Consider the following 17403-nt stretch of genomic DNA (forward strand, 5'->3'; position numbering starts at 1 on the left):
GTTCCTGAAGCTGTAAAATGCTCATCTGCGACGTAGGCCTTTGATTTGCAGAAATAATAGAAGTAATATTGCTTCTTCATAGGAAGTTAATGCTATATAGAAAAGACATGCATGACAGCAGACCGCTTCAGATCAAAACAATAAGACTGAGTGGCTCTGTTCCACAGCTCTGAAGTGGCCTGTGCTCAGGAATGCCTTCCCTCTTGGCCCCAGGGGAGGATGAGGAGGGAGTGTGCTGCAGTGGGGGTGGGGGGTGGGGTCTTGGATAGAAGGCGTAGATGAGGAGAAGGGGGAGGAGGGTTTCACTGTGACATTTCCCATATCTCCTCATAAAACATCCGTCTAAATGGCCATGGGAAGAAACTGACTTGTACTTGAAAGGGACAGAAGATGGACGAAGGCACAGCACTCAAGTTGAATGAATTGAGCTAATATGAGAACTGATCCAAGCCTTCTCATTTTCAATCATGTAAGTTGAAAAGGAGCTTACTATATTTACAGTCAGAGTTGTGCCAGAAGAGTTCAAGGATTGGTGTTATAGAGTGGTACCTTTTTTGGGGTGATTAAGCCGTTAAAAAATCTGACTTGCACTGATTTGTACAAAAACTGAGACAGTATTTTCCATTAGAAATAATATAAATCAAATTAATCCCTACTCACTTAACCAGGCTACATGTAACTTTCTTCTTCTATCCCAAGCTCAAGTGGGTCATCATGATGGCCGTGATAACAGAATTGTGTAGGAATCCTTACAGAAGTGCATGAAAGCAAGTGCAAGGAAAGCTAGCAAAGTGCAATAGACTCAAGGGGAACCCTCGATATTTTGTGACACCAGACCTGAAATTTTTCTGCCACATCTCGTGTGTTTAAAGAATGTCAAATGAAAGCAGCACGTCTCCCTCAAGAGGGTCTGGCTTCGAATTTTGTCTCCAGTCTTCCTGTGTGGAGTTTATATGTTCTCTGGGTACTCTGGCTTCCTCCCACAGTCCCAAAACACCCATTATGGCTAACCTGAATATTACCCATAGGTGTGAATGTCAGTATGAATGCTCGTTTGTCTTTCTGTTCTCTGTGCTTGACTGGGCAAAGTTAATCACCACTAGGCCCCAACCCTAGGAGGACAAGTGCTATAGAAAATGGATGGATCGAATGCTGTAAATACCTTCACTAAAAATATTTAGCACTTCAATACAGACAATAACACACAATACATCGAAATCCCAACATTGCTGTCATGGCCGCAGCATTCTGTGTGAGGTCCAATCTATCTGTGGAAGCATACTTAAGTCTGGCACGTGGTTTACTCTAACACCAAGACAGATGACACATCACTTCCACAGCAGATGTACAAAAACCACACAGGAGGCAAAGGAGAGGGCCCACCTCCAAACAGAACATGCCATTGTAACTTAAAAACAACATGATGGGTGTCTGCATCGTCAAAAGGTCCTGGGATCTGTCAATGAGGCATTCCAAGCCTGCCAAGACTTTAACGCATGCCCTTCAAACTTGGGTCAGAATGTGTTTACACAACGACCTGGTTAAATGGGAAAGGGTTTTCTTTGAGTTTTCAAAAATATTTAAAAGGAAAAACCCTTTATCAACCTCCATGTGATTGGAGGCTGTGGATTGGATGTGTAACATGACAAAAAGTGACAAAAGCATCGTGTTCCGACATTGCCGTTTTTGAGTCACACTTGTGCCAATGGAGTTTCTCTCGTCCGCAGACTATGTACAACTAATTAACTCACACACGTCTTCATTTGGGAATCAGCAGTGGCACTTAATCATTATGATTCTGAAGACTGAAATATATTTCTTGGCGCAGTTGCAACATGACTGGAGTTCATGTTGCCATCGTGATGCGGTGTCACAGCGGCTTTTGATTGCCATTAACACAGATCATTAGGCAGAGCTCCTTCTTTAGGGGCAGGTGAGGTCATGAGAATGCCACTAACTGCTGGGCAACAGCCGCTTCAGCAACTCTGAATGGACATGTCTATAAAGCTGTCCTCCCCAGGAGCCAAATCCCATAAACAAACAAGGACCATGGTGAAAACCGCACACTTGCACTATTCCGAAGACATAGCTCATGGGGAATTTGTGCACGTTTAGTGTCAATCGTAACTGGCTTGATCACCTAACGAGGTGATGCATTGACAGTTTAAAGATTAGATTACCCTTAACCCAGCAGTAGCTACACAAATCTCTCCTGATACTCTCGACACATTGAAATAAACACTCGCTTTTGCTAGACCTTTCAGTTCAATTAAACAATTACCTTGCACAGCAAAATTAACAATGGAACACAACAGATGTAAACAATAAGATGAGAGAGGACTCTGTCCAAACTCCTCTTTGCAATTGACACTAACCCTTCTCCCTTTGAGGTTGGGCACAAAAGCATCTGGGGTCATTAGTTCAACCTGTCTCAAATCCTCCTGAGCCATGCATAGCAAGACATTCATCTGCAGACACACTTACAAAAAGGCTCTATGCTCAGATATGTTTAAAGTAGGATATGAAGGAGAAAGATCACCCACCCCACACCCCCAAAAGTCGGACCTGAACAGAGGTCCCCACAGACACTCTCAAAGCACTGGCACCCGACTTTAAAAAATCAATTGCATAACAGTACGATCAGCCAACAAATGGTAATATACTATTGTTAATGCACAGCCATTTGGCCAAAGAGGAACAAAGTGCATTAACATTCAAGTTCTTTGTGAGATAGTCAAAAAAATCCTGATGGTATGAAGGAAATAAACGGAAGATCAGACAGAAGGAATGCGTCTGCCGAAGCAGGTCACGGTGTAATTAGAAAAGCTTGTGACCTGCAAACCCCTCAAACCAATGAACCGCCATGACGTCACTATCGCTTTTTTCAAAGTCGACTTTAAAAAAAGCATGGCACGCAAACTGATAAAAGTTGCGCCTTTGATGTAAGAAAACATTTGTCATTACTACAGACGGGTAGGAGGCAGGTTGGAGGGGAAGGGATTCTGATTGGTGGGTTCGTGTGTTGTAGATGACATAACCCCTTGCTTCAAATGAGACCCTTGTATTTGTTTGGCTTCTTGTCCTTTGCCATGTTCCCACTACCAGGTCAAAGGGTCACAGGGAACGTCTTCAGAGCCGAATTTGGCTATTGGAAGAGTAGCTTGTACACAGTAGGCCTGTGTAAATCATGAAGGCTTCTCCCCAAATTCATCCAAGCCAGAAACCACTGGGCAGGAAGAGGAGTGCCAGATTTGAACATAAGGGAGTGCATTAAACTGTCTTCTATGTGCATATTCAAGATGAAACTTGGTGGTGCTTCCATTTACCACAATGCATTTTTAGCTCCGTGAAATGCCTTAGTTACAAACCACTCTGCGGACTGTTTTCAATAGTACAGTTGGAACTAGGGCTGGGTGATACAGCCTAAAATTCATATCATGGGATAAATGGAGTCGCTTCACAGTAACAGTATATATCGAAATATAAACTTTAGTGGTGAAAAAATGATAATGTAGGTATTTTTGATTGCGTTTATAGTCCCTTAGCAAAGTTAAGATTTAGTCTCCTCCTACTGGCTGAGGTAATGAATATCATAAATAATAATAAATTACATATTTCTAGTTTTCGGTTGTGTTGCATGTGCTTACTGAGTAGCTGTTCTATTATTTTGCCGCTACATCCTTACTAATTTACCTGCTAATTTGCTGTTCATGGTTGATTACGCTCTGCTGTAACGTGGTTCCAGCCAGACTCCTGTTAAATGTTAACCCCGTCTTCTCTCTACTTGTTTGGTGTGTCGCATGCTTAGTTAAACCTCGATCTATTTTAGTGATATCGATAATTGTTCGCTTTTTCATCACTATGGAGGCGAGGATTAGTGATTTAGAAGAGCAACTCCTCTCCATGTTTAGCCACGCGAGCTAGCCAGCCGCAGCTCATAGCTGGTGTGAACGGAGCAAGTTTCCTGGTATCCTGGATCAGATTGCGTTTGACCTTTAAAGTTCCAATGTAAATACGTTCAGCTGCTTAAGAAAATAAACAAAATGGTATGTTGTACAAAATTTCGTGTTTTTAGACTTGACATCAAAAAAAGGTAGCCAAGGACTAATATTTGTTGTAAGAGAGTCAAAGCAAACAGAAAACAGCGAGACTGGTCGGCCAGGATCACTGCCTTCCCCAAGAGCCCTTATTTTGCTTTTCAAAAGGAGAGACAGGGCGTGTCTAATGTGGATACACCTGAGGTTTGTGGGCGTGTTCATGTATGAATGTGTATGTAACCAAAAGATGTGGTTTGAGCTACGCCCTGCTAAATCGTTGCCTGCTGGCTGTGCAGTGCTTTGCTAGCCGTGTAGGGTGCTGTGCACTCAATGGTCCCCTTTGTAAAATCCCTCGCATTCTTTTCTCCGCCATATTAAACCCTACCTTAACAGTCTGGAGATGAAAATCTAGACAAACATGAGCGGGAACAAAAATAGCAAACATGAGTCCAAGAAACATTTCACATGTTTTAGAAAAAATGGAAGAAGGGAAGTTGACTGTAAAGTCAATAAAACTCTCTGTTAGGATATTTCTGAGTAATGAAGATTAAACAATCTTTTTGCTGCCAAATGATTAGTCTGTCTGGGCCATGATGAGTTCTCCCCTGAAGATGTGTACTTCCAACTTTTGTCCTGCAAGTATGACAAACTATGTTTCATCTGTGGTAAAGACAACATGTGGTTGGCTGGATGCCATGCTCTTGTTTGTCTGTTGTGGCATAATATATAGTCATCACTGTTTATGTAATCTCTTAGTGCCTCAGGGTGAAGGTTAATGATAAAACATTAACATTTATTACTTCCTGTCCTGATGGCACTATCTAATGAATCATCCAGCATCAGGACTCACCTGGATAGCAGCACTAGTTTCTAAAAAGAAACTTCCAGCTGCCATGAAGATCTTTTTAAGGGAGTTTTCAAAAATTCCTTTTAGAAACCACAGGACAAGGAGGGAGTGTGTCTCAAAATGGCTGTGGTAGATATGGCTTGAAGAGAGGCTACCACCCAGCTGTTCGCGGAGAAAGACCAGGCCCACGAGAGAAGTCTGACATTGGAACCAGTGGGCAGACTTTGTTTGGAGTTGTGTTTCTTTTTTAAGTCACACAATGTCTATACAAGAGATGTAGCATTAGCGGAACCTACGCAGAGCTTGGGTTGTGTTTGGAAGTGTGCAGAAAAGGCAGGGAGGTCTGAAACTGCTCAAAAGGCCTTATGGATGTATGGTAAATCAGTTATTTTTTACTTCACATATCAACATAACTAACTCGTTAGCTTCTATGGCAGCCATTTGACTATCGAAAATGTATCTTCACTTAACATAGTCTGCTTTAGAGCGTCTCCTTGTCGGCCACAAGTGCGCGCAAGTGAGAGAGAAGGCGGAAGAGGGAGTGGGGCAGGGGGGTTGTTAGTCTGACATGACAGCCAGCATGTGGACAACGGCTTTTGCGCTGGCATGGTCGCTTTAAAGCACCTCATTGTCGTGTGGGATACATTTCAGCTAGGTATATTATACTTTATTTTTTTTTCAGTCTTTCAAATTTGACAGGATGGTTAATGATACTCTTCTTTGTGGTGTGAAAGAATCTCTGAATTTTCTGTACTTCTGTTTCTATGCCAATTGTATTATGCAGATTAATATTGCATGTTTAGATGGATTCACCCAATTTACCAAAATTGAAGTCATGTTCTTCTTTATATAATGAATCAAGACACCATTATTCAACAATCAATTACACTTGATTACTATTACCATCCGTGATACACTAATTTTAAACCAAATGCTTAGCCAGTAATTTATTAACAAGCAACACCATTACCACCCTACGGGACACTGTGGCATCTCTAATTTATTCAGAACTGTGTTAAAGCACCAGAAACTATAACCTTCTTCAAACGAAAGCCCTGCTTAGTAACCAAATTAGTGGAGTCAGAGCCTTTGTCACAAGTCACTGTTTCATGTCAAAACACCCGAGAAACTCACAGAACTGTTGAGACAGCACAAGTACCAATCACAGCTGAGGCAACACATTGCTGCGCTTAATGGGGCCCCCTCACTTGCTCTCACACACACACACATACACACACATTCAAAGGGGCTTGCGCTTGGCTTATCCACATTATAAATATTCCCTTCATCTATCACCTTCTTTCAGAAATCTAGATGAGGTTGTTCCAAATCAGCCACTGGCCCATTAAAAATGACATTACAAGACATAAAAAGTCAGTAAAAGAAGCAAGCTAATTTCACAATCTTGTCTCACTCTGCTTGTCCTCAGTTGGCCCTCATTAATTTTTTTGCTTAAATCGGAAAGTCACCCCCTGCTGTCCAAGACCATGTGGATGATGAAACCAAGGCAGTCCCAGCTGCAATTTGTGCTACGTTTGAGAACAGAAAAGGACATTTTAATTGTCTCTTACAGCAATTGACTAATGTGATTATGTCACTGTAAATGTTCAGAGCAATTGAAAGTATACCGGTGGTAATCTGAAACCACAGCAGGGGAGAAAGGCTAACACTTCCCCCCTTCGTCAGTACTGCGACCACTCACAGTCAGGTGCATATACACCTATAGCTAAGCCTATAGCTTCTGTCTCCAGCCTGCCAGGCAAACAGAGAAGAGTCACGACTAATGCGGAAGTGTCCGAGGGATAAACAGATGAAACGCAATGGCCTCAAAGGATGCAAGGAAATAAGGGATAAACACTTTTATCCCACAACTGTAAAGAAAAATTAATTTCATAGTTATGTTAGTAACAAATAAATAAATAATGTAGGGCAAAATTGTCATGACAGCCGGGGTTCCTTTTAAGGCGGAAGACATTTTAATGTCAGTGAACGACGAAACTACAAATCACCAAGAACCAGGAATCAAATCCTTCTCAATGCCAGATAAATACTTCACTCCTCAAAATTTGAAAAGTCATATGCTGCGGTCAGTACTGTTCCACTTCAATCCTGTAAGTGGTGATAGAGAGCTCATCAACCTGGCTGCCAACAGCTCCAAAAAGTTAAGATATACATTGTTTCTCGAATAATCTGAACTCCTGCAATGACAAATACAAAATTTCAGGATTCACAGCAATATTTCATTGGGATTTTCCATGGCCTAAGCCGCACTCCCCCACATATGCCACTTTTTTCCACTGCACTGAATTAATGACTCAGATCTACTCTGCTCTAGACACACTGACAAACAACTACAAAATAAGACAACAATCATCCTGTATTTACTTCTCAGCATGTGGCTCTTGACCACGGGACTGCAACTTATTAATTTTTGTGTGTCCAACATGTTATGATGAGGTGGGCAATGTTGAATCTACTCAACCAATGAACAGCAGCAGCAGTCACCAATACGGAAGCACCAAATATGGGATAGACATGGCACACTTTGGTCCCCGGCCGACCAGGTACTAGACCTGATAGACAGTACAAATGCAAATGGTAGGATTCCAGCTATAAACTCGCATACACCTATTTCCAGGCCCATATATTCTTGCAGACAAATCTATATTTGTACATGTTTCCATCAAAGGCAACAGGGCCCCAGCAAACCAGCATCCCACTTCCACCATGGCACACCATAAAAAAAGTACTTAGAAGGGAATCTAAGGGCCAAGAAGAGATGGGAGGAGAGGAGGAATCTAGGAGGAGAGACCAAATTAGCTAGCTGTGTTTTTGTGGTATTGGCAATGTGGCGATCCCAAAAGAAAGCTAATGACTCCAGCGGCATCTGGCATGGGAACCAAGTTTCCTTGACTGCTTTTAAGTTGTCTCCAGTCAATAGCCACCATGTCAGAGGCCACATATATTGATGTATCACTGTTATTCTTATTCATCGGGGAGTGTTTCCTTCTAATCTTAATGAGCAAATAAAACGTCTGAAAGGACATATTTGATCAGGACAACGTTCAGTATCAGGTTTTAATGACTGACTTTTAGGCTCCAAGAGGGATCCGAATATACCTCGGATCTTTCCACACCTCTAGTTTGCTTTCTCTCGTCCAAAGTTGATGGATTTATAAAATTGGTTCACAGTGAAAATCTAAGCAAATTGCCCGTATTAGATCTCATCTTACCCGTCACAAAAAATAAAGAGTAAGAAGGTTTGGCTTAGGAACAAATGATGTTCAAAGCCTATGCATACACTTACACGTGTTCTTAGAAAGTTCTTTAGTCTGGACCAAAGTACAGAACAACAACCAAGTCTGGTGTCTTCTCACAGACACCAGACAGACAAACGGCTTCCAATAACAGACTTTAACTAAATAAGTCTGACCTGCTGTTGAGATCCGGTGTTATATTTAGATTGTAAAAAGTAATCAAACTAATTTGAGTGGCATATTTCAACTATACCTTGAGATAACGCGCGTTTACTGCACACTACAGATTAACGAGGTGTTTTACAGGAAGTGACCCGCATGACTGCCTATTAAAAATGGATGCTCCAAGACTAAGAATAGAAGCAAGTGTTGCGATTGGTGCCCTCATGCAGGGCCACCAGAGGGGCAGAGCGTCTCTGAGGTGACCTCTCATCTGTCTTGAGAGGCCTAAACAACCAAGAGGAGTCGCCCCGTTTTATTGTCCCAGCATGAGAAAGGGAGACAAGGTCGGCGGGGCATGACGGGCGGTCTCCAACTGGAAGAATAAGCCCGGAATAAAGGAGCCGTAAAGCTCCGTTGCTCTTGCTCTTGGAGTGTGTAGCCGCCTGCGACAATTAGATACGACATGCAAAGATAAATCAAGCCTGGTGTTAACTGGCGAGGAGTAAAACAACTCACCTCACTACAGTACCGAGACAGCAGAAGAAGCTTGTTGTATTTTCTGCTGTAAAAGCTAACGCTAGTCTTGATGCAAGCTTCGGCAAGCAAAATGCAATCCAAGCAGAAATGGTATGTTTAATGGTATAATTGTGTGAGCAGATGACAAGTCAACAGTTGTTCACTCATGGTGACTCATTTTGACTCATATTGTCATGTATCCAAGGAAAGAAAACATCTGCTATGGCACATGGGCAGGGCTGTTTATGTAGTCGCAGTTTGATAAATAAAGACGGTAATAAAAACAGTAAAAATGCCCCACGCTGAAAAGAAAGTAAAAGACGATGCATTTTGGAATAGTTGCAAGAAAAATGTGTGCAATAGAGGCTGCTCTTTATACGGTTTCTTCTCAGCAGGAATACGGCCCAGCTGTTCCGCCTCAATGTTCAGCATAAACCAAACTGAATTGATGAACAGATTAAACTGTCACAGGCTGCTTAGATTCCAATTCATAATGCAGTTAAGAGGCCTGGTGTGGCTCAAAAGAGCTAATGGCGCAAAAAATCTTTCTACTTTTATTTAAAGATTTTGCTGAACTTTTGTGGGGTCTTATCGGCTTGCTGTTTGGTTTACTTAGCTCATTGTTAAGTCACTTTTATGATATTTACTCAAAAGGGCAGGTTTGAAATGACTTAAACGGGGTACACACATAACGATAACGGGCCCAATTTAAGCCCGATTCTCTATTTTAGATCCTCAGACGTCAGCTGGTAGGTATGTTGAATCTGTGAGTTTTTCCCCCTCCTTATCACTGTGTGGGGTTATTCACGTTCTAAAAATTGATTAAAATGTTTAAAATCATTACCAGCTCCGGCATTGTCTCCCTTGCTACGCACTAGCAGCATGATGAGGCTGGTACATTTCCGTCTTCTACCTCCTCAACTTCCACATACCTGAATCTTTCTTGCTCGCTTTGCCCCCATCTCTGTTCTTTTTCAGCACTGCCTTGAACATGGCAACCTTCCTGGAATCGGTTCTGTGGAGACCTTAAAGAAAAGGAAAAGACATGTTGAAAATGTTGAAATTCTAAATTTGATGGGAAATTGCCAGCAATTCAGCAAACCGCCTTAATGCATGACATCATGCGGATGTCTATATACGGTATTGCTCTAGATGACTCATAGACTCCTGAAAGAGGAGTTCATTTCCACCAAATTCAATTTTATTATTACTTTAACACTTGTATGGCAGTTAGTAATGTCAAAAATGTTACTTGAAGTAGATGAAGGTTTTATTTTAGCAGCAGTTACATTTCCAGTATTTCTATTGGGATTTCTTCTGGGGGGGAAAAAATGTATTTAAAAGCACACACTAATCACATCACGGGACATTTTTACCAAAATAGTGCAAATCACCATTGGATACAGTTCAGCCTGGCACTGGCCTGGTAATTTTCCCACAGCATTCCTAATTCTGCAGGTCACAGTGCAAGAGTAAATGGAAAGAATGCTTCAACACGTATACAGAAAAAGAGCTTGTGGTGTTATCTCGCTGAGGAGGGAAATGCTGAAATGCCCCGAATTCCACGTGTAATTGACACTGTGTGACTAAACTTGGCCGTTTGAGATTTGCGTTCACCGGGTTGTTCACAAACATGCGAGTGATATAACAAGAAGTCAAGGTCCAGCCTGTATGTGCTTGTTTACCCAAGCGTGAGTAATAGTCCGATGGAATCGGACAACAGTAAATAAATGCTTGACCGAACAGCAGCTGAAACAGTAGTGCTGTGATTTTTAAGCAACCGATGCTGGCCTAGCGCCCCTTGTTGTATTAATAGAAGCTGAGGAGTCAATTCCAGTGAAGAGAAATGAACCTCTCCGTCCAAATAAGGCCTTGCTTTTTACAAACAAAACACAAAAAGTCCACGCTTTCTCCACCGCAGAAGGACGGACGGCTTACGGTTGCTGTGGGAGAGCCTCTCAATCCAACTCTTTCGCCCCTTGGTGATGTCATCTGAAAGTGCGCTCTGTCTTGCGTTTGGGGAGATGGAGGGCTATCGCGGCTCTCCCTTGTCTGCTCAAACAGGCCAAGTTCAGTTTAAGTCAAGATGATGGAGGACTTGTACAAATAAAACTGCTCTCGTTTTAGGTTGACTGACTGTTTCCAACAGCAACCGTAAATCTCCCCGTTTATTATGCCATTTATATTATAAGGAGACATTTAATTAAAGTAGCATTAGCCTGTACCTACCAACACAATAAGAAAACACAACCAATCTTGAAGTCTGGCTTTTTGCGTTTCTGTAGTTTTTGTGCATGAAATTGAAGCAGTGCTGCACCTATTGAAGTATTTTTAGAATTAAGTCCACTGATTAATCGGATGAAATCAGATTTTGCTTTATCACGTTCTACCACTATCTGTTACTTTGATTGTCAATGGGTTTAAATGGTGTGGCTGGGACTGGTGAGTGACGTGGGTGTCACTGAATGAGCTTATAGAGTAGGCCGTTAGCTAGTCTATGAGTTGAGTGACTCAGCGAAAGTTGTGGTAATCAGCAACTCGTGTATTACATATTTGTTTTCTGTTTGTTTCGTAAAGCGATTCATTGAACATACACCGACGTCTGTTTCCATCTTTGACCACAATACATTTTTACTAGCAATGGTAGCTAAGCTAAAATTATGACGTTCCCTTGTATTGGTGACTGCAGATGTGCTTTTGCGGTACACATTTAATTTGATCTTATAAGTGTGAAATGATCCAAAATTCGGACATTCTATCACCGCCACAGTACATGAACTATTGTGTGCAACTGCAGTAACACTAGTCCATGTCTAAAAACGATTCCTGTGAAGCTTTGTGCCAGAGATTTGCTTGAACCTTTTTTTTTTGTAAATAAAATTTCCTCTATATTCCATTAATTGTTCAGCTCACCTACTAGCTAGCTCAGCTAGCATCAAATGATTCATCTTCATCTTTTTCTTTCAAAAGAACAGAACAACCGTCACCTTAAGGGGTGAGTCGAAAATAAGAAGTGATGACTATTTTCTTATCTACCTACTGTAGCTTAATGTATAAGTCCATCAAGTGTGTCGGTTGAACTGTTGCTATGCGCGACTATACACAGTAACTGAACCAACATCAAACAGGCTATCGGAGTAAATGAGTGATGAGTTGCACAACTACTACACCTATTCTGCAAAAGGGGCCTCAATCAACATCCGACATTACAAAGTTGAAGGTGTAACGCAGGCAGCTACAACTTTTAATCTTTTGCTCACTTTGAGGTTGTATCATTAACCGCAGTTGCGCATGTCCTTTAAGGCAGCCATCTGATGCTACAACAAAGCAGTGAGAACACCACATTCACAAGGCTTTGTGGACACACTGCTGGCTTAATATTTACACTTGCTGTGTGCAAGCTAACATGAGAACAAGACTGAGGGAAACAACAGCCGATGCATACGAAAGCCAAAAAACAAGGCGTTGAGAATTCAAAAGACGACAGAACACCGGTGGCATTTGGCACAACCGCACTGCAAAACTGCTGAGATAAAACAAGTTCAGAAAACTGGCAAACTGCAGCTCACTGCAAGCGTTTTCTTAATGAGCGGAGAAATAGGAAACCAGGGGTGGTTAAGCGGCGCCTCAGGCTATCACCATGCATGTGATATCGGGTCACTGCTGTCTTGATGGAGTTCAAATCCCCACCGATTGTGAAGAAGAAAACAACACCACCTGCACAATGCTGGCGTGACATGTGGTTGATGGGGCCGACTCGTTTTTACAACAGTTATCAGAGCTCACCGCTATATATATATATACATGATTGTTTGTCTCAGGTGCCTCTGGTGGGGAAGCGGCTCATGTACGAACCTGCTTTGTCCTTTTAGGCGGAAGACAACGGGAAACAAGCCAAAGCTCGGATCAACTTTGATCAGCCAGCTGAAATGTTTGCACCCAGTGTGCTTAATTACGCGAGTGATTACACTTGGGTTCGGCAATGTCGTCATAGCTGATTTTTTAACGACGACAGAAAGGTGGTCTCCAAACTTTTTTTAATGCCATGAACCGGTTCCACGTGAAGACGTATTTTGATGGACAGCCAAAAACGGTAGAGATTTTTTTTTTTTTAATTATACAACACAGAGGATAACTAGAACAGAGACTGAATGAATTGATGGAGGGATGTTTGGTCTCCGCGTGTCTCCAAAGCAGTTTGGATGGCTTTATTGCCTCATTAGCGAGTCTGTCACCACATATTTATTACGCAGAGCTGATTTGCTGCATGTGACGACTAGCAATAAACGTGTGCCTTAGTAGTTTGGTGGAGGACCCAAACGCAGGGAAGCAGGGCAAGAAGGCAGAGGCGATGGACAAAAAAAAGGAATTTAATTATTCAAAACAAAAGCAAACTCCAAATGGCAGTAAAACAAAACGTGGGGAGGACAACAAGGCAAAAAAAAATGGCAGCATGACGGGAGGAAAACGACAATGAACCGACACGGACAGAGGGGAGACAGGAGACTAAATACACACACGCTAATGACACAACAAGACACACCTGGGGCAAGACACAAGTGGCTGAGGGCACTGATTGGTTGACACGAGGAAGGGCAGGATTACACTTAACAAGACCAAGGGAGACACACAAGGAAACACAGAACCCAAACATGACAAGTAGTAGGACTGCTGATATCGTCTTTGAAATACAGCTTTGTTGACTCCTCTTCTGTCTCATTATTTAGCCGTTTCCCTACATTGTAAAGCTGATCTAAATAAAAAGAAATAAAATAACTCGTGCTGTCAAGCGATTAAAATGTTTTAACTAATTAATTGCACAATTTGCCGTAATTAATTGCGATTAGTCGTAATTTTTTAACAGATATTTACTTGGAATTAATATAAAATCATCAAATAGAAATAACATTTAGAATCAAAAACTGTTCTAATAGCTTTCTTTGAAAGTTGAATTGAATTATTGTCCTGTAAACTACAATAATTCTTGAACAAAATGATAAAAATGGATTCAGCTTTTACGGGCCATCTTTTTTCTCATAGAAAGATTTCTCAAAAGTTCTTGCTTCCAGGTTTGGTTGTGCGCATAAGCAGAACACTTCAGAAGGGTTGATTTGCGAGGCGCCGTGGAGGGAACTTGGCAGGGTATTTTCCTCTGAGATGATACACCAAACACATACAGCTAATATGGTATTTGAATCTGGCTTTGTGCAAGTGTAAGTGTGCAAATTACTTGAGATTTCTCCAACAAGCGTTAAGCAATTAAAACTGGGCGTAAAACTACCTTTAATCTGTGTTCTGTCCTGAAAGTCATTTCCAAACCAAATAAAAACTCAAACGAAAATTCCGCTGCTTAAATTAATAATATAACTTTTATCTGTAATTACAGGTTCTATGCCCAAGTTTGCTGGCACAGTGAAGATGCTGGACCGTCACGCCAAGGTCTACAGCGAGGTCAGCACTGGACCGGATCAGACGCTCGCGCCGTCACGCCGACCGCTAGCTAGCTAAGCCTGTGGGAAGCGCAGCCGTTCTTTGATGATCTATTCACAGAGAGTGCAGGAAAAAGGCCGGCCCTGGCTTGTGTGCTGCGGTTGAGCGTAAACAATGGCCCGTTAACTGCCGCAGGCATTAATGGAGGAAACGGAGGGCGCAGGTATGAAGGACAGCTCCGTCTTCATGTCGGCCATTGTAAGCAAATGTTACTATTCACGCTGGCGTGAAAGGAAAGGAAAGAACAAAGGGCAGACATTTTTATGTCACGGGTCTCCCGGTCTGGCTCAAGTGCATCCTTCCTAGCCCCGCCTTCCTGCTTCCTCCAAATAGCTCAGCTCTCTAATGACTGAAGAATGTTTTACTTGCTACTAAGGCTGAACATTTTGGAAAAATAATTGAATTGTGTGTTGTTGTTTTTCTTTATATTGCGATTTAATACCCAACATTTGTTTTGACAAAATGTTCTATGCAGCCCCACTAGTCTAAATATGTTACTCTGTTTAATATTGAGTAGGTGGAATATGAGTTGAGCAGCAAAATCCAGTTTTTATCCATCTCAGGGGGCGGCCATTTTGCGGCCTTGCTGTCGACTGAAGATGACATCAACGTTGCACAGGTCTCAGGTAACAACCAATCACAGCGAAGCTTCAGGAGACAGGGGAGCTGTGATTGGTCGTTGCCTGAGCAACTGTGATGTCATCGTCAGTTGACAGCAAGTGGCAAAATGGCCGCCCCCTGAGATGGATAAAAATGGCAGAATTTAGTTTCATAACTCATATTATGCAAATGTAATATTAATCAGAATGTCATGTTTAGATTAGTGAGGTCACATATAAGATATTATTGTCAAGAAAGGTTGACTGTCTTCCACTTTAACAAACAAAAGTAACAACTTAAGTCATCACATTCTGTCTTGAAGAGATTTGCACTAGGATGTGGTTGTAATGGAAAAAAACGGATTGCTTGTACACCAGCAACAAGACAAAAGTACACAAATATGCCAACCAATGAGGCGCTACGCCGGCATCATGTGGTCTACGTCGTTAGATACAAGCGCTACACTCTTTGGCAAACCCCCACCACGACACATTCCACAAAAAATGGCAAGTGTCTGCAACAACATACACTCCAAACATTGACATGCCACACACACACAAAAAAAACTGTATTTAGCCACAATTCCAAAGCTGTTTGGGGATATTAAACTCGGGCTGAACTATTTTGATAAATAGTATCATCACAATTTTATTTTATTTTTACGCCATACATGAAAAACACAACCAAGAATTCCAAAGCTTGGGGGCATATATAAAACTGAACAAAAAGATGAATGTAACACTTTTTTTTTTTTGCTAGTATTTTTCAGAAGCTGAACTTAAAGCCTTTTTTTTTTCTCTCAAATATTGTCTAAATCTACATTGGTGAAAACTTTTCCTTCATCAACCTCAAGATGCTGATTGGACTGCATGATTATTGCACAGGTGTGCCTTTGATTGCATGCTAAAAAGGGCCACTCTAAAATGTGTTGTTGGGCAAAGGAGAAGTGCTCACTAATATAGATTTAATCAGAATTGTGAACAATACTTGAGAGAAATGGGCATTTTGTGTACATAGAAAAATATATTTCACTTCAGGAAAAACAAAAGTGATGCATTTATATTAGGATTCTGTGTACTTTCTTCTCTCCAAATCAAGATTGAATTACACCGTTTGTACAATTTCACGTGAGATCCGCCCCTGCAGGTGCATTCAAAGTCGTAGCCGTCGGCCAAACCCATGTGGTTCATTACTGCGGATAACAGGTTTGATCCAGTCATTAGAATAGTATGGGAAAGCGAATTGCGCTTCCTGTCCTTGATAGTTTGCGACATGATTGATGTGTCAATTCATGGCTGTCAGTGACGACAGTGTGTGAAAGGCAATTTATTTCAGTCCCATGACGGTTATCCTCCAAAGTGTCGAGGCATGTTTTAAAGGATTCTCGCTCAGTACTTACAGTTAGATCTCAGGCTGCTTAAAGTGACTAAACCTGAAATTAAAACAGACAAGGCAAGACATTGTACATGTTTTTTTTTCCCACATGAAAATCATATTTCATGCGCAAATCCAAACGAAGACAGCCATGGGCAATAACGTACATGAAGTCGGCTTGACGAATCTTTGCGTAACGTATATTTATGGATTATGTGAGCTTGCGAGGGCAGTTTTTTCCCCCCCATCTCAAATGACTCAGAACTCATCCTGCAACTCTTCAGAAATCGTCACGCTGATGGGAATCTCGCTTATTAAGTGCTGCCATCCCCAGTAATTGTCTCGCTGTCCGTCTATTAACAACCCACGGAGCTATTTATGTGCTAATGAACACCGGGAGTCCAAATATATAAAAAAGTAATGGGAAGCTGCTTTCTGGACTCAGCTCAATGTTTACCTCCTGGGAAGTCTCGTATTTGATGGAGAGTGAAACATTAACAAGTTGCCTTTAGAAGTTACAGAAAGTTTCTCCAGAGGGGAAAGAGAAAAAAAAAAAGTCCTCACATGCTTGGAATTGCCAGCAGGATATTATGAAATACATTTGTTTTTCAAATTGACTACATTTACTTAATAGTTGTTTATATTGGAGCTCAATTTTACCTCAGCTGATTCACATTGCCAATCAATAATTCCACGTCACAACCCAACACAACTATTGTTGATCAATTAATTATTCACAAATTTTCTGAACGGTACCAGTTTACTATTATGCTCATCCCAACACATAATCCACCCCATTCGTTTTCTACAGTGCTCGTCCTCAACTCGGGTCACGGCACGGGTGAGCTGGACGATATTCGAACGCTGAACCTCAGAACTGTACGGCAGACGTGCTAACCGTTAGCCCAGCACGCCGACCCCCTTCATTACGTCTTATCTGCTGCATTCACTTGCCTATAAATAACAACAGAAATGTTTTGGGTGTTTGAGTGGTTTAAAAAGTGCGAAAGTGAGAGCAAGCGTCCCAACGTCTGACCTTACGGACTCACATTCCCGAGTATTGTTCTACGGCTTCTTCTTTTTTGTCCTGCCGCCACAAATATGCGCACGCTCGGGCTAT

General features: G+C 41.7%; 1 protein-coding gene across 2 annotated transcripts in view; it reads right to left on the reverse strand.

Annotated features, from left to right (window-relative positions):
• The window catches only part of tanc1b (tetratricopeptide repeat, ankyrin repeat and coiled-coil containing 1b), an 89237-nt gene that overhangs the window by 67906 nt on the left and 3928 nt on the right, over positions 1-17403 (reverse strand). For both annotated transcript variants that reach the window (XM_086090797.1, XM_086090796.1), the window contains exon 2: positions 9752-9844. In XM_086090797.1, the coding sequence (XP_085946923.1) occupies positions 9752-9812 (61 nt within the window). In that variant the 5' untranslated portion in view covers positions 9813-9844. The remainder of the gene's footprint in view (positions 1-9751; positions 9845-17403) is intronic.

Source organism: Leptonotus elevatus, chromosome 12 (assembly GCF_054856555.1).
Source record: "Leptonotus elevatus isolate MCC_2025b chromosome 12, RoL_Lele_1.0, whole genome shotgun sequence".
Lineage (NCBI taxonomy): Eukaryota > Metazoa > Chordata > Actinopteri > Syngnathiformes > Syngnathidae > Leptonotus > Leptonotus elevatus.